At 37.7% G+C, this 25,093-nt stretch overlaps 1 protein-coding gene across 1 annotated transcript in view; it reads left to right on the forward strand.

The window, feature by feature from the left end:
- Positions 1 to 23,370, forward strand: part of CEP350 (centrosomal protein 350) — a 154,187-nt gene extending 130,817 nt beyond the window's left edge. The window contains 7 exon segments of the mRNA XM_021063750.1: positions 1,082 to 1,218; positions 4,377 to 4,459; positions 5,478 to 7,480; positions 8,334 to 8,744; positions 8,848 to 8,994; positions 11,977 to 12,099; positions 19,474 to 23,370. Coding sequence (XP_020919409.1) covers positions 1,082 to 1,218; positions 4,377 to 4,459; positions 5,478 to 7,480; positions 8,334 to 8,744; positions 8,848 to 8,994; positions 11,977 to 12,099; positions 19,474 to 19,638 — 3,069 coding nt within the window. The 3' untranslated portion in view covers positions 19,639 to 23,370.

Raw genomic sequence — 25,093 nt, forward strand, 5'->3', positions numbered from 1 at the left:
TAGCCTGGGACCTTCCATGTGCTTCCCTTAAAAAAAAAAAAAAAAAAAAAAAAAAGATATGTCAACCAAAAAGATAGCTAGAGAAGTGCCATATGGATCCCTCTCACTCAACATTTTATTAAATAGTTTAATTAAAGATAAAACAAAGTTCTTTAGTTAGATTTTACAGTTGTAGTATATGGTAGAAAAATGTATAATACATAGCCGTTCATATGAAAAAAACTTGTGGATTTTATTTGATCACATTTTTAATTAAGAACCGCACTCATTATTAAGTACAGCTTTCAGGTCTGAGAAGTCATAGTCCTCATATATAGCTAGCTAACCAGATCATCTAGCTGTTGTATATGTTTAATACCAGAAGTTACTTTGGCAAAACATTGAGAATTTGGAGGAAGGTAATATAGATGGTAATAGTTATAAAAATGGTGATTTTAGCCCAAGTCTTAAATGTGAGAGATAAAAAAATAGGGATTTTAGCCTAGAATTGAGGTTTTTCTTATAGAAGGAGGGCTTCCCATCCTAATACAAATTAGAATTAAAAATTAGTGAAGTTTTATTTGCAGAATGGCTAATGACTAAGAAATATTTTTGCAGTGCTATACTTTCACACTCCCAACCACACCTTTCTCTCTCATTGGGATTTGTATTCCTAAGTGCTTACCCCTTAAGACACTTACTGCCATTGAAGCTCAGTGTAATGTCTAAACTTTTAAAAAAAATTGTCAGGAAAGTATTAGGACACCCTTTAAAGAATAGTTATATTATCATATAAAGAAGTTTTTTAATGTGACAGGGCCTGAATTATTGCTTTGTAAGTATTAAAATTTTATAGACTGAGACTATCATTTCCTAATCGATATTATTATTATAATTATACATCTTAATTATACATAGAATATACATAAGAATATACAAGTAACTGATTTTAGAACTCTGGGGAATGATATGCAGGTAAAAATATTTTTATATTACATCTTCTTTACTGTTTGAATATTTTACGACAAAATATACTATTTTATAATTTAAGGTATTTTTTAAAAATTCTGTATAGTAACTCCTCTGATTTTTCTAAACTTAGTCATATGATGAATTCATTAAGAAAACTGAAGCCGAGCTTAGCCGAGATTTGGAAACGTCACCAACAGCCAAGCCTCAGATTAAAACACTCTCCTCAGCTTCTGAAAAACCCAAGATCAAGCCCCTTCCACTACACAGGTAGAAAATTTTGATAACGTATATTCTGCTTTATATGAGAAAGGAGTAAGGAAAGATTTTTAGTAGAAGCTATTTTTTAAGTTAACTGTAAAATTATAAAAGTAAAAATATTGGTTTATATTTTTAGGTTTAGTAAAATAAAATTGTTATGTATGATATAATCACAAATCAAGTTTATAATGTACAGATTTAAATATATATTTTGAGTCCTGAAAACTGGTGAGTGCAATGAAAATAATACTCTCTAGAATTGCTAGTATAGCATTGTAAGTTGGTGTGATTCTTTTGAAAAACAATTTGGCAATGTTTCAAAAGTCAAAAACAGTCTGTAACTTTTGACTCAGTAATTTCACTTCTGAATATCTAGCTTGAGAAGATATGGGCAACCAGAAATACCTATTTGTATGAATATGTTTCTCATAACATCTTTTTAAAGTAATAAAACATTACAGGATTCCTGTCATGCCTCAGCAGAAACGAATCTGACTAGCATCCATGACGACACAGGTTCGATCCCTGGCCTCACTCAGAGAGTTAAGAATCTGGTGTTGCCATGAGCTGTGGTGTAGGTCACAGACGTGGCTCAGATCTGGCTTTGCTGTGGCTGAATGGCTAATGACTAAGGAATATTTTTGCAGTGCTATACTTTCACACTCCCAACCACACCTTTCTCTCTCATTGGATTTGTATTCCTAGTGCTTACCCTTAAGACACTTACTGCATTGAAGCTCAGTGTAATGTCTAAACTTTTAAAAAAAAATGTCAGGAAAGTATTAGGAAAGTATATAGGCTGGCAGCTATAGCTCTGATTCGACCCCTAGCCTGGGAACTTCCATATGCCGTGGGAGCAGCCCTAAAAAGCAAAAATAATAATAATAAAACATTGGAAGCAATCTTTATGTCCAAAAATGGGTGAATAGCCCAGTCAGTGATGGTTGTTTCCTGGGGTAGAGTATTATGCAACCAGTGAATGCAAATACAGAAGATACAAAGCAGTGCCATTAGAATGTATAATATAGTATGTAAAAAATTCAAGTTGTAATATTTAAATTCTGAATAATGAGTAGAGGTTAGGTAGGTGAGTGTGACTGAGAAATAAGGGCTGTTTCAGAGAGAGGAGTGCTCATGAAGGAACAGAAGCCACAAAGAGCTTGGCATATCATGAGAACTGACCATAGTAGTATGTTGCTGGAGTTAGAAGTTTTCGAGACTGGAAAAATAAAAAACAAATTGTGATAACCTTGTACTCACTCATTAGTAGTTTCTGTTTTACTTTTGGAAGATACGAAGTCTTTAAAGGTGAAAAAATACAGGTTTATTATGATTAATTTAGCATTACCTGGGTTGTCTTCTGTACCAGCTAGCTATTTAATTTTAGACAAGTTATTTAACCTCTGTGTACTTTAGTTTTTTAATATAAGGGATTTATATCCCTATAACAACATCTGACTAATAAACTTGTTATGAGGGTTAAAAGACTTAACTTAGGACCTAGCACACAATTAGTACTATGTATTAGTTGTTATTATTATTACTACTAGAATATTGAGGTAAGTGGTAAAAAGAAAAAAGCTAACTATCCCAAAACAGCAAATGTCAAAAATTAGATATATTTCCTTCTGGGATTTTTTTATACTTAGATTTTGTATGTATTTTTGTTACTTATGTTTTTCCATTATATTACATTATATGTAAGTTTTCTTTTAATTTGTACATAACGTACTATTGAATGGTCTTACAGTTTTTTTAACCAAACTACTGAAGGATTTTAACCAGAGAATGATTGAATCAGCTTTCTATTTTTAGAGGTTTTTCTAACTATAATATGAAGGAAGGATAGAAGCAGGGATAATAATAGTTTAGGCTGTAAAAAGCAAGAAAGAAGTTCCTGTTGTGGCTCAGCAGATTAAGAACCCAACATAATATCCATGAGGATGTGCATTTGATCCTGGCCTTGCCCAGTGGGTTAAGGATCTAACGTTGCCACAAGCTGTGGTGTAGGTGACAGATGCAGCTTGGATCTGGTGTTACCATGGCGGTGGTGTAGGCCTGCAGCTGTAGCTCTGATTTGATCCAAACCTGGGAACTTCCGTGTGCCTCAGGTGCAGCCGTAAAAAGAACAAAGTAATAATAGTAGTAGGCCTCAGATAATCCACTGTAATAAGAACAGAGGGTAGGAGGTAGATTTTAGGAATATAGGTATACATGACTAATTAAAGTGCTAGATAGGGAAGCAGGGTAAAGCTGGATGACTCCCATGATTCTTTTGGATAGTAGTTGATTGAGTCAAAGTTCTGATAACCTAAGAGGAAAGTGGGAAGCTTATGATTTTGGTTCTAAAATGTTACTTTTAGGTATCTATAGTTCATCTAAGTGGAATTATCCAGGAACGATGCCAGGGTTAAGATACATGGGTATGATCAGCGTATAGATGGTGGTAGAAGCCATAAGTATAGTGACAGTTGGATGAACCTTCTTCACCCAAAGGAGGTGTGCGTTCAGAGAGAATAAGAGGGAGCTGAGTATTAAGTATGATTAAAAATAGCTCCATTTAAGGGAATTATAAAGAGGTAAGAGTAGAAGCCAAATATTATCATTTAGCAAATAAAAGGAAAGCAGGAAAATGAAGATGGTGAATGTAGTTCTTCTTGTCAGCATAAAGGATAAAAGAGGACAGTAGCATCAGGTGGAGGAATAAAGAATTGAGAAGGGGACTATTCCTTGAGGCTTGAGGCATACAGATAAGCTGAGGGGGGGATCTCCAGACTGAAGGACTAAAGATTGTAGGAAAGAGAATGGACAGTTGAGGAGTACCATCCCTGAGGCTGTGGAAGTGAATGGGATTTGGGGCAGAAAGAAGTTTGAACAGTGTGAGAGACCCATCTTTTTCTTCCCTGCAGACAGGTGGAAAGGCAGTTGGGATGGCTGTGAATACAGATAAGAAAGTTCTTGCTGATGACCTCTGTTTTTCTCATTAAAAGAGGCAACATCATCTACTTAGAATGATGATGGCAGTAATTGGCTTGATGAACGTGGCAAAGGTTGGAATACTTCCTTTCATGAAGAAGTAGTTGTCTAAGAATTGGCAGGTTTTTGTTACCAGTTATTGTAGTTATCAGCAATACATTTATTTCTGTTCATTAATTTTTCTACTTCAGATCTGAAACAGCGAAGAACTGGAAATCACTGACAGACTCAGAACGTTCCAGAGGATCCCTGGAATCTATTGCTGAACATGTTGGTATGTAACTAGAAAAAATAATCTCACTGTATCTACTAGAGATTTACACAAATGCCTACACAATGCTACCTCTACAGCTTTTTGATTAAACAAAGGAATTTCTTAAAAATAATAGATTATTTAATATTTTAAGTTACTTTTATATTTTAAAGTGATTTATTGGTTATGCTTGAGTTATGTGAATCAGTCTTTATTGTCTTAGCAACTGATAAAAACTGAGACATAAAGACATTAAAATGGCTGTGAGTATATTATCAGCATCTCTAAATTCTCCCTTAATCAGATTTTGTATCTAATTATGTACATTTTCAACCTATGCTATTTCTCAGGATAAGTAGTTACAACATTTCTCTCAATTCAAAGAAAGATAAGAATTATTGAAAATCAAGTGTAGTTCAATGTGGAAATAAAACTGAGACATGAAAAGGCCCACCTAGCAACAATGACAAACTAGATATTTTAATTTAAAACTTTTAATTCCTGGCTTGTTAGCTTATCAAATCTTATTTTCTTCTTAATTTGCAATTTTAGCTCTTAAAGTACTATATTTACCAAAATAGTTGGTTTGTTTTTTTTCTCCATTTTTTGCATTCAAGAGGTTAGTTGAAGTCCCCAGAGAAATCCATTCTTTTAGAAGTGTATGTAGAAATGCATTTGGCCCTCCTTCATTGCTTTCATACTTGAAGAATGTGTGTAATATCCATCATTCAGTTCTGTTTTTGTGTGATTTGAGAATCTACATCTCAGTAAACTTTGATCCATTTTTCTTCGTAAGTTAAAAACAACACAAGAAATTATACAAACTTTAAATTTTCAGTCATTTTAAATGTTCTGTTTACTTGTTGGTGTAGTGTATTCTCTTAAAGGAAAAACTTACCTTGTATGGTAACCTGTAAAATAGGTCATATTTATTGACCAGAGTTTTTTCTCACTAAGATTTGTCTTTCATTAAACTTTGGTTCCAGAAATTGAAAGTTGCGATTAGATAATTTTGATGTGATTTTTTCCCCCCTTTAAGATGCTGCATTGGCAAGTTCTGAAAGATCACTATCAGAAAGGTCTTTATCTGCATATACAAAGAGAGTGATTGAATTGGACAGTCGAGCAGAAGAGCATTTTCAGACTTCCTCTCCAATTCTCAGACCGTCAAGGAGAACTGGAGCAGAATCTGGAGATTCTCTAGAAAATGTCCCTTCGTTACATCTTCTCAAAGAATTAAATGCCACTAATAGAATTCTGGATGTGTCAGATGCCAAGGTTGAAGAGGAACCTAGTCAGAAGTCAGAAGTACAAGAAATGGGGTATGCAAAATTGGAGGAGAGTGCAGTTGAAGATGGCTATTCTAAACAATCTAGGACGACTGATGACTTCCTGAAACTAGATCTGGAACAGGGAGATTCGTGTGAAATTCTTTCAAAGAAAGATCTTCATTTAGATACTATAAATGTTCAGAAAGATTTAGTTAGATTGGCCATTGAAAATCTTCATAAAAAAGAATTAAAAGAGAGACAGTCAGATCAAGATATGGGTCATAGTTCAAACATCCAATCAGAAGAAGACACTCATGTACAAAAGAACATAAAGGACAGGGACTTATCTTGGTCAGAACGTCTTTTTGCTCCTAAAGAGATACCATACTCTGAAGACTTTGAAGTATTTTCTTTCAAGAAAGACATTTCATCTGAATTTTACAAAGATGACTTGGAGGTGGCATCTTTGTTGTCACTCAGTAAAGACTCTCAGTCTTGCAGAGAGAAGTCACAGCCAACAAAGAGCTCTAGAGGCAGGGCTGTTAGTTTTGGTAGTGATGATGAAATCATTGAGTGCCTCAGTGAGAAAAGCCTTTCTATTCATAGCAGTGTCCACTCTGAAAGGCTGTTAGAACTCAAGTCCCCTACTGAACTTATGAAAAGTAAGGAGCGCAGTGATGTAGAGCATGAATACGGAGTTACCGAGTCCCCTTCCTTGGCGTCAGCTTCTGTTGCAGATGAATTACCTGATTTCCACATCGGTGATAGGGTGTTGATTGGCAATGTTCAACCAGGAACTCTTCGATTCAAAGGTGTGACTAGTTTTGCGAAAGGGTTTTGGGCTGGAGTGGAGTTGGATAAACCCGAAGGAAATAACAGTGGAACATATGATGGCATTGTATACTTTGTGTGCAAAGAGAAGCATGGGATTTTTGCTCCTCCTCAAAAAATATCTCACATTCCAGAAAACTTTGATGACTATGTAGACATAAATGAAGATGAAGACTCTTATTCGGATAAACAATATCAATGTTATAATCAAGAACAGAAAGACACAGAGGGTCCCAAGTTTGATCAAGAAAAGGATGCAATCGAGTATTTTTATGAGAAATCTCTCCCTGGTATGCACGACACAGAAGCCTCAGTTGGTAGAAGCCTTAAAATAGAAGCACACAATATACAGGACATTTCTGGGGTACTTGAAGCCCATATTCACCAGCAGTCTTCAGGGGATTCACTGATTTCTTCAAAAGAAAACAAAGACCTTGTTTCTGGTGCCACAGAAAAGGCTTCCACTGCTGTAGAAGATGACGCTTTGAATAATACCTTTTCTGAGGACTTAAAGAAGCAACAGCAGTTTACAGAAAAGGAAGAGAACCTATATCCTGAAATTTCAGAGACGCTTTCTACCCCACTTCTGGACCTTTTAACTAGAGAAAAGAACCAATTGGAGGCTCAGCTGAGGTCAACACTAAGTGAGGGGGAAAAGTCCAAGGAACAGCTAGAAACAGTCAGCTTACTGACAGACAGTTTATTAAAAGTCTTTGTGAAGGACACAGTCAATCAACTACAACAAATCAAAAAAGCTCGGAATGAGAAAATCCAGCTTAGCAATCAAGAACTTCTTGTTGATGATCAAAAGAAAGTACCACCCCAAGGCCTATCCCAGAATCTTGAGGAACAGTCACCAAGTATTCCAGATTGCTTCTTAAGGTCTGAATTGGAAGATGAGAAAGAAGAGATTTCCTCACCAGATATGTGTCCCAGACCTGTAAGTATTTTGTATAGAAAAAACTGTCAATTAACCTTACCTTTACAGTACATGTTAATTCTGTAGCTCCTGTTAGGTTTTTTGGTGGCTTGTTGTTTGAGATAAAGATCACTTTACTATTTTTTTAAAGGCCATGTAGCTGTTTTTCTGTCTGAAATATAATTGTCCTCTGTTATGTCATGAGTAGTCACCATAGGGTTGTCACAAACACTGGCAGGTTTATGCTGGATTGAAAAACCCCTGTATACTGTCCGCAGATTAGAGTACCTTCATTCACTGAACAAATTTATTTCATGGAGATTTCCATTTGTTCCCAACCTAGTTCTTTTCTTCCTATGAAATTATTTGTTTACAAATCTACTCAGTCATAGTTGCCTTGCATAAGGTGTTGTGGTGTTGATTCTGGTGAAACTGAAATAGATGCACTGTGACATGTACTCAGACCATCAGCTTATTTAGGTTGTCCATGGACAATTGGACAATAGTAATGATTTTGAGTAACTTGAGCCAGATAATCACCAAAGGTGAGAAATTGTCTATCTCCTTTCCATATCCCAGAGGCAAGACAGTCCTTCAGGGAGAGAATAATAGTGATACAACAAGTAAAAAATTAATCAATAAACATTTTATAAAAATTCAGTTTTAAGGCTTATATAAGCAGAATTGCTGGTAACAGGATAGTTTTTTTTCTTAAATTATTTATTAGTAGCCACTATTTTGTTTTTGTGTTGTTTATTTATAGAGAAATAGTAAATAGGTAAATAGTCTATTTGCTTTGTCTTAAAGAATAACTGAAACTTAAGTGGTCTGAGGTTACTAAATGATGCTCTGTTTGAATGGTTCCTTTCTGTAGGAGAGTCCAGTATTTGGTGCCAGTGGGCAGGAAGAGCTTGCTAAAAGGCTTGCTGAACTTGAGATCAGCCGAGAATTTCTGAACGTGTTAGGAGATGATCAAGACTGGTTTGATGAAGACTTTGGTTTGAGCTCTTCTCACAAGATCCAAAAAAACAAGGCAGAAGAAACAATTGTACCTCTTATGGCAGAACCTAAAAGAGCTCCTCTGCAAAAGCCATGTGAAACGTTACTGGCAGTCCCACATACCACAGAGGAAGTAGAAATGCTTGTACATAATGCAGCAGAAGAACTCTGGAAATGGAAAGAATTAGGTCATGATCTTCATAGCATCAGTATTCCTGCAAAACTGCTTGGCTCTGCCAGTAAGGGTCTAGATATAGAAAGCACTAGTAAAAGGGTGTATAAACAGGTATGTAACGTGGAGGGAAGATAATCCTGATTTTTAAATTGCTCTTTTTTGTCTGAAATTTGGATTCTTAGCCATTTTATTTTGTTTTATTTTTTCTATCAAGGCTGTTTTTGATTTAACAAAAGAGATTTTTGAGGAAATATTTGCTGAGGATCCCAACTTGAATCAACCTGTCTGGATGAAGCCATGTAGAATCAACTCTAATTATTTCCGACGAGTGAAAAATCCAAATAACCTTGGTGAAATCAAGGTAAACTGCTAACTATACAGTATCTTCTCTTTTGATTTGCTCTTCATTTTTACAGATGTCGTAAGAGCAAGTAGTCTTCTGTATTATTCACCATGTTCTCCTCAAGGCCTGTCCCATAGTAGGTTCAAAATAAATATTCAGTAAATATTGGTTGATTCATTGAATCCATGAGCAGTGGAGGGATGGGTGTGAGAGGGAATTCTGAATCCTCAAATTTTTTTGCAAAATGAAACTTAACAGTCATTTCATATATATATTTATTTTATGATACTTAGGAAAAAATTAGTAAATGCTTAGGGGATTTTAGGTAGGTTTTTAATAATTTAGAGATAGTTATACTATTCTAGAAGTACACCTGAAAACATATATATCAGACATGCAGTCCTAGACACATAAATGTTACCTTTCCATCTTTGATTTTGGAGGTTTCACATTGGTTATGTGGTTTTGAAATAATGTGGGATAGTAATTTGGTATGTAAAAAATATTGCTTGTTGTCCAAGAAGCTCCTGGAAAGATTAAGTGCTGTGACAAGGACTCTCAACAAACCAACTTTAAAGTCCAATTGATAGAAATCTCTGCCTATTCACCTGTTTTTTAAATACAGCAAAGGTTATATTTCCATTGCGGTGCCTCTCAAACTTTAAAGTGCATCTGAGTCATCTGGGGGTTTTGGTAAAATGGCGAATCTTACTGAGTAAATCCATAGTAGGACTGGAAATTCTGCATTTCTGTTAAGCTCTCATATGATGCTGAAGCTGTTGCTGTTAATCCTAGGACCACTTTGAGCAGCAAGCAAGGCTTTAGAGTTCTGTTTCCCAAACTTATTTGATCATGGAAAGCTTTATTTTTTTTTTCCAAAGAGCATGCCTCTAGTTACTCATCATACTGGTGTAGTTTCTTATATCATCCAGGAGTATATGTGGACTATCAAAATACATTAAAGGAAAACACACATTATTTTGGTATATAACATGGAGGCATCGTCTAAACTAGTCTTTTTTTTTTAAGATGTAATCGACATGTAACATTATATTAGTTTCAGGTGTACAGCATAATGGTTCGATATTTGTATATATTGTGAAACAATTACCAGAGTAAGTCTGGTTAACATTCATCACCACACATAGTTATAATTTTTTTTTCTTGTAATGAGAATTTTTAAGATTTTCTCTGTTAGCAACTTTGAAATATCTAGTACAGTATTATTAACTATAGAAAGCTTTTAAAAACATTTTGTACTGTTAGAACGCCAGCAGATACTTATGAGATGTAATGTTTGCTTATATTAAGGGTAGGAAAACTATGCCCCACAGCCAAATCCAGCCCACCACATGTTTTTATAAATAAAGTTGTATTAGACCATAGCCACACCTAGTTATTTAGATAGTATCCATGGCAACAGAATTAAGTAGTTGTAATAGAAACAAAAGCCTGAAATGTTTTTTGTTTGTTTTTTAACTTTTTTTTTGTTATTATTATTCTTTTTTTGCCTTTTGTCCTTTTAGGGCCGCACGCACGGCATATGGAGGTTCCCAGGCTAGGGGTCCAATCAGAGCTGCAGCCGCTGGCCTACACCACAGCCACAGCAATGCCAGATCCAAGCCATGTCTGCGACCTACACGACAGCTCACAGCAACGCCCAATCCTTAACCCACTGAGTGAGGACAGGAATCGAACCCGCAACCTCATGGTCCCTAGTTGGATTCATTTCCACTGCGCCACAACGGGAATTTCCTGAAATGTTTACAGTCTGGTCTTTTACTGAAAAAGTTTGCTGGCCCCTGCTTAGATTAAAGTTAGCAGGGGGGAAAATGTTTTCAAAAGTGTAATTTGTTGATACATTAAAAAAAAAAGAGGAGTTCCCATTGTGGCTCAATGGGTTAAGAACCCAACTAGTATTCATGAGGATGTGGGTTCAATCCCTGGCCTTACTCAGTGGGCTAAGAATCTGTCGTTGCTATAAGCTACAGCATAGGTCACAGATATGGCTTGGATTTAGTGTTGCTGTGGCATGGGCGGCAGCTGCAGCTCCCATTCAACCCCTAGCCTGGGAACTTACATATGCCATGCCTGTGGCCCTAAAAAGACAAACTTTTTAAATGATTTTCAACTTGGAGGAATGGAGCATCAAAACTACCTGAGGAGCTATTTCTGTTGATACGTCTTTGAACGCATGTATGTGTGCCTCTGCGTTTGTGTGGATGGGGAGTGGTACAACTTGGGAGCACGTTGGTAGTTTGAGTATATTCTCAGATGATTCTTATTCAAAAACATGTCCTTCTTCCCTTTAAGACATTGTGTTTTTAATAGAACAATCATAAAAAGTAATAAACTATTATTTTATTAATACAAAGAGCAAATACGTTGAAGTAAGACAGTACATGCTGTATTCTAGCAATCATCAGAATGCATATATCAATATAACACACTGATGTTGCCTGCCAGTTTTGATATTGCTATTTTGTTAAGTTACTTTAGAGGTGATAATTCAAGTATTGTTAGCAGTAAAATTACCATGCTTCTCATACAGAAGTATTAATATTTTTTAAGTGTAACATACTCAAAGCTTGGTGCTTCAAAATAAGCTATCCTAGCCTAAGCCTTATGCATTGCTCACATGGCAAAGTTCATGTTTCAGGTTCAGAGATTTATTTTATGCTCGCTTTTGTAGTTTTGCCAGCTTGAAATTAGTTAATGGTGGTTCTTGGGTAGAGGGGACTCTAAAGTGATTTTTCTTTGCAGATTCATCAATGGGTTTTACTTTTGTATGTTGTGTAAAAACAAAAATTCTATAAGTGAATAAAGTCTGAGCATTTGGGAATGCTTTTCTCTTCAAATTGCTAAGTGGAACTGTAAGTGGAAGAAATTCGTATGATCTTTTACTATAAATATTATATTCTTAGCATAAATCTGTTTACTGCATTATAAGCACGAAATCTCAAGAACTTTTAGTTTCATTCATTCCTCTTATTTTCGCAGAACTTCATAGCAACTGAAGTACTCAAGTTGTTCAGTCTTAAAAAGGAGCCAAACCACAAAACAGATTGGCAGAAAATGATGAAATTTGGAAGAAAGAAAAGGGACCGAGTAGATCATATCCTGGTCAGTGAATATAACTGAACTTTTTTGACTGTCTCTCTTTTTTTTTTTTTTTTTTTGCTTTTTTAGGGCCACACCTGCATCATGTGTAGGTTCCCAGGCTAGGGGTCGAATTAGAGCTACAGTTGCCAACCTATGCCATAGCAACACGGGATCCAGGCCTCATCTGCCACCTACACCACAGCTCATGGCAACACCCGATCCATCCCTAACCCACTGAGCGAGGCCAGGGATCGAACCCGCAACCTCATTGGTTCCTAGTCGGATTTGTTTCCACCGTACCACAACAGGAACTCCTTGACCCATCCTTTTTTGTAATTAGTTTTTTGAAAGGAGAGGGAATATAATTGATCTTAAGTCTGCAGTAGTAAAGTTTTAAAGCCTTCATTTACTGCATTTCTGCCCCTCAGTTTTGGAAAATTTTTCTTCTCACCTTTGCCAATACTGGCTATTATCAGTGTTTCTGTATTTACTAAAAGAATGAGTTCATTTTGCTTTGTACAATTTTATTATTAATGAGGTTAATTTTTTTTACCTGTTTATTGGCTGTTCTAAATCTTTTACGTGTTTAATTATTAAATACCTTAAAAGTACAAAAAAGAACTGAAAATAATACAGAAGCCATTGTTTCTGCATCTCTTTTGTTCTGATTTCAGTTTTTGTCTTTGTCTATAAATGTTTTTATTTCAACTCTGTCTCTGGAATTATGGTTTACCTGAGTACTGAATTCTAGGTTCATAGTTGTTTTACTTAAGCAATATGAAGATATTATTTCATTGTAATCTGACATCTGTTGTTGCTCTTGAGAAATCTGCGGAAAGTCAGTCCTTTAGGGGGAATCTGTCTTTTCTTTTTGTTTTCTATTTAAGATTGTGTGTATGCATTTGTGGTAGTAGTTCTGCAATTTCTCTGGGTGTGTCTAGTCATGAATTTATTTTTGTTTTTCCTGCTTTGACTTGCTGTACTTATTGAATCTATAGATTCATATCTTTATTCAGTTCTGGAAAATTCTCAGCTCTTGTCTTTTAGAATATTGCTTTTTCCCAGTTCTTCCAGTTCCTAGGGTACTTCTTTAGACACCCTTTTTTTTTTTTAAGGGCTACACCCGTGGCATATGGAGGTTCCCAGGCTACAGGTCGAATCGGAGCTATAGCTGCCGGCAGGCATACACCACAGCTCACAGCAACACCAGATTCTTAACCCACTGAGCGAGGGCAGGGTTCAAACCTGCGTCATCATGCATGCTAATCAGATTTGTTTCTGCTGAGCCATGATGGAAGCTCCTAGCCACTCTTTTTAAATCCCTATTTATTTTGGTCTTTAGGATTTCCCTCCTTTCTCATGATTTCTTTATGTATTACAAAATTTTTAATGTGTTTATATGAGAACTTTTTTGCATTATCTTACACTACTATTTTTGCTGGAGTTGATAGTCTCGCCAGCTAGTTTCTTATACAAGGTATGGATTTTTTTCTTTTTTTAGGTACTCCAAGAGCTTTTCATAATTTTATTTATAAGTAATATTTGGATATTATAATTCAAAAAAGCAGGAGAAAGAGTTCCCACTGTGGCTCAGGGGGTTAAGAATCCAGCTGCAGTGGTTCAGATCACTGTAGAGGCACAGATTCAATCCCTGGCCTGGCACAGTGGGATAAAGGATCCAGCACTGCCACAGTAGTGGCTTGGATTCAGTCCCTGGCCCAGGAACTTCCATATCCTGCAGGTGCAGACATTGGGGAAAAAAAAAAAATTAGAAGACAGTGGTTAATATTTTGGTTAGCTTTATGCTATAGATAAAATGAACCCATCTTATAAAATTAATGGTTTTTATTGTTTCTCTAGAGTTTCAACTATTGGTAATTTTGCTTAGGATCTTGCTTTTAAAGGGCCTTGAAATTTACTGAGCCTCATTTAATATTTTTGGGTATAATAATCCCCAAAATTCTCTCATGGACATTAGTATCACTAAAATAAGAGAGTGAAGCATAACAGTTAAGAGCAAGATATGTGCAGTTAAGGCGCCAGTCTTATCTCTTCCACTTAACTAACAATGTAACTTTGGGAAAGTTCCTTTTCTGTGCCTCAGTTTCCTCGTTTATAAAATGACAGCTTCATAGAGTTGTTCTGATGACTCAGTGAGATACTGTATGTATTAAGTGGCGTATAGGAAGCTCTAAAAATATTAGATGTTATTAATTAATCATTTTCATTCATTCGTAATAGTTTTCTTTCTTGTTTAGTGAAGTATAGTTGATTTACGATGTTACATTAATTTCTCCTGCACAGCAGAGAGATTTAGTTATACATACACATACGTCTTTTAAAATATTCTCTTCCATCATGTTTTATCATAGGATATTGAATATAGTTCCCTGTGCTGTACGGGAGGACCTTGTTGTTTGTTCATTCTAAATGTAATAGTTTGCATCTGTCGACCCCAAACTCCCAGTCTCTCCCACTCCCTCCCTCCTCCGCCTTGGCAACTACAAGTCTGTTGTCCATGTCTGTGAGTCTGTTTCTGTTTTATAGATAGGTTCATCTGTGCCATGTTTTAGATTCCACATATAAGTGACATCATATGATGTTTCTCTTTCTCTTTCTGACTTCAGTCAGTATGATTATCTCTAGTTGCATCCATATTGTTGCAAATGACATTATTTTGTTCTTTTTATGGCTGAGTGGTATTCCGTCCTTCATATGTACTACATCTTCTTAATCTGGTCATCTGTCAGTGGACATTCAGGTTGTTTCCATGTCTTGGCTATTATGAAAATGCTGCAGTGAACATAGGGGTGCATGTATCTTTTTGAATTATAGTTTTGTCTGGATATATATACCCAGGAGTGGGATTGCTGGATCATATGGTAGCTCTATCTTAAGTTCTTTGAGGAACCTCTACACTGTTTGCCATAGTGGTTGTACCAATTTATTTTCCTACCAACAGTGTAGGAGTCCCTTTTCTCCACACCTTCTCCAGCATGATGGTGGAATGAGTAGACAAGTAATTAGACCAACTTTCATATATCCTCTATATACAGTAGCCTTGGAAAATCTCTCTACTGTAAGTAGAACTGCACTTAAAGTGACAGACCACCTAGCTTATGATTGAATCTCCTAATTAGTTTAAGATCTGATAAGGTAATCAATATCAATAGCTCCTGAGTTCTTACTTACTGTTGATAAATTCTTTCTCATATTAAGCCTAAATTGGTTTTCATGTAGGTAATTACAATTTGCTTCTACAGCTTTAAGGCTTTACATAACAATTTTAATTTTTCTTACACACCTTCGAAGTGGCTATAGTGTTTCATTTGAGTCTTTTTCTCCCTTTTAAACATTGGTATTCTCTCCTATTGTCTGATAGCTGGTTTTGAGCCCCTTTCAACATCATCAGCTTTAGGTTTTTAAATGTCCGTCTTTAAATGCAGTGCTCAGAACCAACCATGTAGAGGCTTACTTCATTTTATTGAGCTTTGCTTATTGTGCTTTGTAGATATTATGGGGCTTTTTTTGTTTTTTTCGTAAAAATCAAAGGTTTGTGGCAATGCTGCATTTTCAAATAATGGGTAGGTTTTTTAACAATAAAGTATTTTTTAATTAAGATATGTACATTGACTTTTAGATACAGTTCTGTTGCATGCTCAATAGACTACAGTAATGTATAAAACATACCTTTACATGCACTAAGAAACCAAAAAATTTGTGTGACCAGCTTTATTGTGATCTTCGCTTTATTGCAGTGGTCTGGAACCAAAACCATAATATTTCCGAGGTACGCCTGTAATATTTTTGTGTTGCTTAATTAGTAAAATCACATAACCTCTTCCCTTTTTCTAGATACTGTACTTTGATTAATGCAATTTATAATCACTTTTGTTTTGTGAATTTTTAGCTATGTCATTCTCAGTGGGAGTCACAAAAGCCTAGGGAAATTCCAAGACCAAAATCTCAACCTGTGCTTTGTAATTTTTTTTTTTTTTTGTCCAAGTACAGGATCTTACTACATTCCTTCATCTTGTTAAATTTGGCCCATCATTCCAAGCTTATCAATACATTTGTAGGTTCTTTCTTTAAAAACAGCTATTATGTTTCTCAACTTCCATGTTACCTATAAAATTGAGGTACTTGCCTTCATCTAGGTCATTGCCAAAAATGATGAATTGAACAAAGCTAAAGGCAACCTTAAAACACTCACTGAGCAATCCATATGCCAGATATTTATTTAGCGCCTCTATTTGTACTGCCCTAATCAGTGGAAAGTTATTAAAAACAAAAACAAACAAACAAACAAACAAAAGGAGTTCACAGCCTAGCGGGAAAACAGATACACAGAGTACAAAGCTCTATAGGATAGTTACTGCAGTGGAATATGAACAAGATGGATTAGAAGCACAAAGGAAAAAGCTCCTGAGTCTCCCAGGTGGAAACTTCCCTTCAGGTTGATAGTTGTCTTGTCCTTTAATCCAAAAAATACACATCCACATAACCTGTCTCTCTTTCCCCATTTTGTTCCCAAGGATATGGTGAAAGGTTCTGACATGCTTGCTGAAATCTAGCCACATTCTGTTTACCACATTTCTCTCTTCTACCAGCCCTGTCCGGGGGGGGGAGTTATTGTTAGGCTGACTTTTTAATGTAAATTATTTAGCTTACATATATTTACATATAATATATATTTACATACTTACACACATACATCTTCAGGAGCAGCAGCAGGGGAAATGCATAGTTGAATGTTCTCCCGAAACCAGAAGAAAATGGAGGCAGATTTGCAAGCTGTGCGATTCCCTCAGTTGTCGAGGTTGGGGGTCCAAGCTGGGCTTTTTACTTTCTCATGGCCAAAGCAAAAAGGAAAGTATGATGTCAGTCCTCACTAGCTGGGAGGGAAGTAGTTCTTGTTCTTGGAGGAGCACCCCCTTGCTATAACCGACGAGGGCCCTTGGGGCTCCTCAGGGTTTCACTGGGAGGTATAATGGATCATGTCCTGAGCATATGTTTTTGCTCTAAGGGCTAAATTGGTCTCATTAGGACAGTGCTTCCTAAATTTTGTTATTGGGTAAGAAATTGGTCAGGAACAGATTTAATACTGAAGACTGAGGGACCTTATAAAAGGGAAAGCTGGGAGTTCCCGTTGTGGCGCAGTGGTTAATGAATCCGACTAGGAACCATGAGGTTGCGGGTTCAGTCCCTGCCCTTGCTCAGTGGGTTAACGATCCGGCGTTGCCGTGAGCTGTGGTGTAGGTTGCAGACGCGGCTCGGATCCCGCGTTGCTGTGGCTCTGGCGTAGGCCGGTGGCTACAGCTCCGATTCAACCCCTAGCATGGGAACCTCCATGTGCCACGGGAGCGGCCCAAGAAATAGCAACAATAACAACAACACAACAAAAATAAAAAATAAAAGGGAAAGCTGTGCAACTTTGAACAAATAAACAAATTTATGAGTATGAGATCTTTTATAGGAAACACACTCACTAGCTTTCCCCTCAGCACCAGTTGAGAAGCGTTGCATTAGGGTGTTGTTTATAGCATAAGAGAACACAAATGCCTTTGTACCTTAGTGGTATTTCTTATGTAGCCACACAAAATGGTTCTTTGATCAGATTCATATAGGATACTCTGATTTAATCAAGTTTCTTTACTTGTGGACTTCTCTTTAGAAAAAACTGGTGTACATTGTGAAACTTCCAGAGGGAGTGTTCTAAAACTTATTTGACCATAGAACCCTTCTTGGTGGCATTTCTGTGTGGGGAGCATAAGTTAGGGGACAGAGGAATGAATATTTTACATATCTTTCAAACAACTCTTCTCAAAGAGTAGGAATATGGCAACCACCTTGTCACGTATTTGTCAGCTTTGACCAAGGCTGTATGTTAGGCAGTACTATTCTTCCTTCTCTTGCTCTCTCAACCTCTTGGACGATGTGGTCTCTTTTATCCAAGAGTCTTCGCATTTCCTCGTAACAAGTACCAGAATCCAAGTTCTCCGCTTCACTTCCTCTGCCTTTTTCAAGATGAATTTGTGGTCAGTGCAAGTCAGGAGCTTATTGTCACATGACTTTTTGCCAAGTTAGACTTTTAGTGAGAGACCTTTCAGTTAACTTTGCTGAATTTGTGACGAGATCAGGGCTTGCAATCTACTTTCTCCATCCGACCTCCATCCCACTCACAGTATCATTACATATAATAAGTCTAACATGTTTCTTTTATAAGTAGTTTTTTAAAAATGTGCTGTGAAGAGGTCAAATGTCATTGGCAGTTAGTTTTAATTTGATTTGTTTTACCTTAGAAATCCCAAAATCCTAAAATGTAGAAGAGCAAGTATTATGTAACAGTAACTTTTCAAACAAACTTAAGCAATAGTATATTTAAAAATACTCCAATGAATGTGAAGTTTTATTCATTTATTTTTATATTCCAAAATCATATCCAATATTGTCTTTTGTCTTTTTGTTCTTTGGTTTTTTTGGCCACACCCGTGACATGTGGAAGTCCCAGGCCTACGGGTCAAATCGGAGCTGCAGCTGCCAGCCTATGCCACAGCCACAGCTACACCAGATCTGAGCCACATCTGTGACCTACCCCACAGCTTGTGACAATACCAAATCATTAACCCTCTGAGCGAGGCCGGGGATCGAGACCTGCATCCTCACTGATACTACTTGGGGTCTTAACACACTGAGCCACAATGGGAACTCCTCCAGTATTGTCTTTGGATGTATGCATTTTATAATTATAAATCCGTATATGTCTAAAAATTTGCATTCTTCTCTCCACCTTAAATTCCTATACATACTCTCTTTGTTGACATTGAAGACACTTGTAATTGTTAATATTTATAAAATACTAGAATATTGTCAAATTCTATTTTGACAGACTTGAAGCCATTTGACAGTTTTTGTTGTTGTTGTTGTTGTCTTTTTGCCTTTTCTAGGGCCGCTCCCGTGGCATATGGAGGTTCCCAGACTAGGGGTCTAATTGGAGCTATAGCCGCTGGCTTACGCCAGAGCCACAGCAACGTGGGATCCGAGCCACGTGTGTGACCTACACCACAGCTCATGGCAACGCCGGATCCTTAACCCACTGAGCAAGGCCAGGGACCAAACCCACAACCTCATGGTTCCTCAGATTCGTTAACTACTGCACCATGACGGGAACCCCTATTTGACAGTTTTTGAAGCCACTTTTTATTTGAGAACTGAGTTTTTCAAACTTTTTGAAGCTTTAAAAGAGCTGTTAATATTATCATATAAATTACCTTTTTTCTTTGACTTATTTCCTTGGGCTGTATTCCCATGAATGGGGCTACACAACCAGCAAATATCATTTCCTAGCTTTTGTGTGACAGTGATCTTCTAACCCTTTTGTTTTCTAAATTCTAGGTACAGGAGCTCCATGAGGAGGAGGCACAGTGGGTGAACTATGATGAGGATGAGCTGTGTGTGAAGATGCAGTTGGCTGATGGGATCTTTGAGACCTTGATCAGAGATACTATTGATGTTCTGAATCAGATCAGTGAGAAACAGGGGAGAATGCTACTTGTGTGACATCTTGCAAATAAATCGAACACTGAGTGCTAACATGAGTCCTGGGCCTTTCTGCCTCCTGATATACACCCCATCTCCATCATAGCAAGAATGCTTCTGGACTTTGTACCTGTTCTTAAAGACTACTGGTTTGGAGTTCCTGGGACAATGTGGTATATCTGGTATTACAGCCTTTGCCTTTAGAGACTGTCCACTGGATTAATTGGTTGGTTTTGGTGGGCAGAGTTGCACTCCTGATGTTGACACACAGTCTAATCCTACACCTTTTGTTAGCATCCCTGCTGGGTCTCAGATGAGGGCTGCAAACACCAGACTTACCTCTCAGCTTGGGCTAGGGTATCACTTCCTTGAGTCTGAAGTCAGGCAGGAGACTGATAGGTGTGTCATACCATTTTTGAAATGTAATCCTCCTAGTTTATACCGTGAAAGTCGTAAATGGATATTATAGTCTCTTAACAGTGTTAAATCCTTAACTGCTTTCAAATAGGCAAGTTTAATAACGTGTGCCTATTTCACATTGTGGAGTTCAGTTCATTTCTTTTTGAAAATCATTTTCTTCCATCACTGCAATTGAGCAGCACCAAGTGGACTGTCAGGTTAACAGAAATCAGTGGTAGCCTTGCTTTCTGAGCACCATCTAAAGAATTTTTAACTTTTTGCATTATTTTTAGTTTTGTCTCTGTGGGCATGAAAGCAAAGAAGTGCCCCCACTGAAGACTGGGCTCAAGGGACTGGTGCAGGGCTGTTCTTCTACCCCTTGTCTACCCCTGCACTTTTCTTCCCTCCTCTGAACCTCTGCCAGCTGCTCCCAGAATCACAGATCCTCAGGACCATCTCAGGCATCCAGGCATGGCAGAAGCGGAAATCATTCATTTTGGCCTTCAAACTTCCAACTCCCGTATCTCCCCAAGAAGTCATAGACGCTGTTACTTGAATGATTTAGGAAACGAGTGTGTGCACCAAAGACAAAAAGATATTGTCTATTGTTTGTGTGCTTGTTTTGCGCTATAGAACATTTTTAATTTATTTTAAGATAAATTATTAAGTTGAAAATGTATGTCCCTACTCAGAAGTGAAAATTCTTCTTGTAATAGTTAAACTTGCGTCTTGAAGCTTCTATGGTTCGTAGTCTTTGCACAGGAAACCTATGATTTTAACAAACCCATACACATATTGAAGAAGGCAGTTTAATTCAGTGAAAAGAGGATGAGCTTTTCTAAGATCATCTGTAGTAGCAGGAATGGGACAAAATGGTTTAAAGACACTGTAAAATTCAATTCTGCCTCTCCTGCAGCATTGCTTCTCACAACAATTACCTGTACCTGAAAAAAATATATATAGACAGCTGCTACATTAGAGCATATGTGATGCTCTCCTGGGACCTCAGTACCCTGCCTTCTGGACTGGTTTCTCTTAATCAGTCCTCTCCTTCTTCAAGTGGTCTGGAAGAATGTGGATAATCTTAGGCGTGAATGTAAATGCCTTAATATCGAAGGTCCTGATTAGAAGCATGATATAAGACATCCACTGGATTCATACTTACAAACACCCTGGAATGTTAGAGCTTCAAAATACGTTAGGAAAACCCCAAGGATGGTGTAATCTTTCAGTATGCACATGCGTTCCTCTCTGCATCTTTCCTCCAAACTTGCCTTTGCGTCTCAAATGTTCACTATGCACACTTCCATTCCTCTTTGGTTTCATCTTGTCGTTATGAGAAGCTTACTGAAATAATCATTGGAATATTTGCATTTTGCACAATGACTGGTATGATCGCTCTTGACAAATAAGGAAAGCACTGAAATGTTGTGATTGGGTCGTGGGAAATGCTCAGACTGACGTTTGCCAGCATTTCTTCTAGGCTTTTGATCTTGAGCTCTAGTCTTGTAGCCATACTGAGCAAATTGACGAAGAGAAACTAGGGTTTCTTGGGGTTATTAACCAGTAGTGTGGAGATATTATTTTCATGTGGCCAAGGAAAAGTGACGCCTTTCTTTTCAGTTTGTGTTGTGTAGAAGATGGAAAAACATCTTGTCTGCATCCTTTGGCTGTTTGTAGGATTGCATTGTCGTAATGATACTAAAACTTTACAGCTGCTATAAATTTTTTATAAGTGAATATAAAAATGATATAATAGGAATATAGGTTGTTTTGCTACATCCCATTATTTGAAGCTAAATCAATTTTTAATGAACTTTATCTTTGCTCTTTGTGACGTTGTGATTCCAGAAAAAGGACACAAATGGTGTAACCCTTGGAATCAGCAATCTGGACTTCAAATTCCCTCATAAGAATGCTGCCAAGAATGTGGCAGTAGCAGCCCTGTCGTACTCCAGCTGTCTTTACTCTCTTGAGAATCCTGGGTTCCAGATGAGAAGCAGGAATGGATCAGTCTTACCCTTTGCTAGAAATGATTATCCATAGTTTGATAGCAGAAAACAAAGGAATCTATACTTAGCAAATTTCTTATTATTTTAACTATTTGGATATAATTGAAAAGGGGTTAGTTGTTAGAATTAGGAATGATAACATGTGGATTCCCAGCCACTCATTCCTTATTGGGATCTTTTTAATCAAGCTCTGCCTCTTAACCAAGAATCTAAATATTCCCTCTTTGTAATCTGTGTTCCTTCTCCCCACACTCCCCTCCTTTTTCACTCTTTCTTCATAATTCCTCTAAGAAAAAAAGATCTTTGCATCAGCAGTAATACCTTTTAGAATAGCACTATCAGAGTTTAGCAGTAAACCAACATATAGGCTTCAGATGTATTTCTGAGTCCAAAATAATTTGTGCTCTCCAGGGTACTACGCTCTGGGTTAAATAAGTACAGGGTATGGAGTCCCTCTTCAGGTCTAAACAGAAATTTTTACTCTAGGGAAAAGTGGGAAGAGCTCAAAAAGTAGTTAATGAAGAAGGTAATTTGTTTTTCTTTTACCTAAAAGAAAGGAAAATTCCTTCTGTGACTACAGGTCTCTGAGAAATCATCTTTCAGAAGAGATTTCATTGCTCATAAGAGTGTTGTGGCCTATTGATAAAAACAATTTTGTTCACTTTCTTGTCTTGAAAAAAAGTGGCCTTAGCTTTTTGCAATACTTGAATAAAGCGTGTACTCGCACAGCGTTAGAGACTCATAACTTTTCTGCAAGAAGTTCAAACTTACATCTTCTTTTACTACCTTAAGAATACTAGTGAATTAAACATTAATTCAAAGAGCAAATGATAGGAACTACAATGATGTTTCATGCGAATTGTAGAAATTTACATGTTTACAAATCATCTTAAAACTGGTTGTGCAGCAATTCAATAAAATATCTTTGTATTATAAAAATGTGAAGAAAAAAATGTAAACTGATGTAAAGGAGGTACTGTCATTTTAATTAACCTATGTTTAATAGCTTTTCCTTCCGAACTTTGCAAAGCCTTCTCGGTAAACACATTGCAAAGCGTTCCCTGGGAGGCCCGCCTTCCTGTGTGTACTGTATTGTGCAGACATGAAAAACAAACCCGTTTACTGTGTATGTGTAAATAGCCTGGTCATCAGGCCATTTTCAGCCAATAGTCACATCCAGTGCAGCTTTGCACAGAAGACTTAGGGTGTGGTTTGTAAGTATGATCTATCTGTAAAATAACTGGGATGAGTTCCCATGTACACCTGTGTAAATAGATTTGTTAACTGAAATGTACTTTAAGAGAAGATAAAAAATCTGTAAATAAACTGATTTGTAAATTAATTTTATGTCAGGTGTTCTTTTTTTTTTTTTTTTCCCCACCTTTGAGCCAAGTTTAGAGAACTAGTTCTCCATAAAATTCACTTCTGATTTCTTATTGGGTGGCAGAGCCCTTATGCTTGAGCAGAAGAGTAAGGCGAGCTGTGTAGGAGCTATGTGCTCTACATAAATGCCATCCCCATGCGCATCTGAGCTGCCCGGGCCCTGACCTTGATCGATCACTCCTTCAACAGTCGTGGTGCACACCTTCGCGTCCTGAGCACTGCGCCCTGGGCAGGGGCGCGAGCACAGACGACAGACATGGTCCCCGACCTTGTGGAGCTTAAAGTCTAAATGAAAGAAGGTCACCAACAAATAATTTAAGAAACAGTGCCTGACAGATTGAGATAAGGGCTGCGAAGGACACATACACCAATTTGAGAGATGTAATACAAGGACCCGACAAGAGTAGGGGGTGAGTCAGAGAATTCCCTGATAAATCCTAACTTTGTGTTCGAGATCAATCAGCTTCTTCCCTGTAATTCATGGCAAATGTCTCTTCTCCCAAATGACCTGAAATCTGATCCCCCTTACAAAATAACACATACAGAAAAGTCACGCAAGTAAGTGGGCCATGAAGAAGAACGACCATGTGGTGACTAGGTGTGGCTGGAGTTTATTTCTAGAAATACGAGCTTGGAGAAGAATGGATTTAGAAGAACAAAACTATTTCAAAGGTGGAAATGGATGGCGCTCAGGATAATGAATCATTTCTGGTCCAACGAGTTTAGAAGTGACTACCACCATCTCGCCTGAATTCCTCTGGTAGCCTCCTGATACACTCCTGCACGGCCATGAGCATTAAAGAAATTCTCAGAAAAGGATTCCATGTTGCAGCAAGTTCTAAGAAATTCTTGGACTTCTAAGATAGCCACCTACTCTGTGCCAGATACATGCATTTGTGGGCAAGTCACAACATTAATGACAGCTTGAATCTTGGGGGAAAAAAAGACCAAAACCTGTATCCTTGAATCAAAACACAGGAAAATAATGGATGGGAGGACGGCAATTGACACAGCAGAGCCAAGAGTAGTGAGGCCTGCAGTGCTGAGTGCCTACAGAGGTGAGTGCTGGAGGAGCAAGCCAGTGCTCTACAAATGCCCAGAAAAGTTTAGAAATTGGCAGCAGCTGCCACCAAGAAAGGTGGGAAACATTGGATCGTTTCACTGGGTGGCCAGGCTGTGGGGCCAAGGTTAGAAGGCAGGTAAGTGACATCCAGGGAATAGACCAGGCATAATCCAAGGGCGCTGAGAGCAGACAGCAGCACCCCAAGCTCAAGTGGTACCACATTTCCTTACAGAAAGAAAGGAGAGAAAGCGCACCATATCCAGTCTCCTGCATGGTTCCCCGTGGCCAGTGGGTCCACTCAGAAGCCTGGACGCACCCCACTTGGTGCTGTGTGGAAGGACCCCGGCCGCTCCCACGGATCTGAAGTACAGAAAGCTGGGGGCATGCCTGAGGGCCACCAACACATACGCTTAAGCAGAACAAAGTTAAGTTCGCGCTGAGTCTGAAGCAGTGAAAGCTGATGAGCCTGGCACAGGCCGTGAGGACACTCTCTTAGACTCTCTCTTGGTAACGAAGTGTTCTGGACCCAGGCCTGTCCTTATGTGACCATGCAGGAGGCAAGAAGTTGCACATGACTGCCTTTCCCAACAGGCCACCTCCCCCCAGCCACTGACAGAGC

Source organism: Sus scrofa, chromosome 9 (genome assembly GCF_000003025.6).
Source record: "Sus scrofa isolate TJ Tabasco breed Duroc chromosome 9, Sscrofa11.1, whole genome shotgun sequence".
Taxonomy (NCBI): Eukaryota; Metazoa; Chordata; class Mammalia; order Artiodactyla; family Suidae; genus Sus; species Sus scrofa.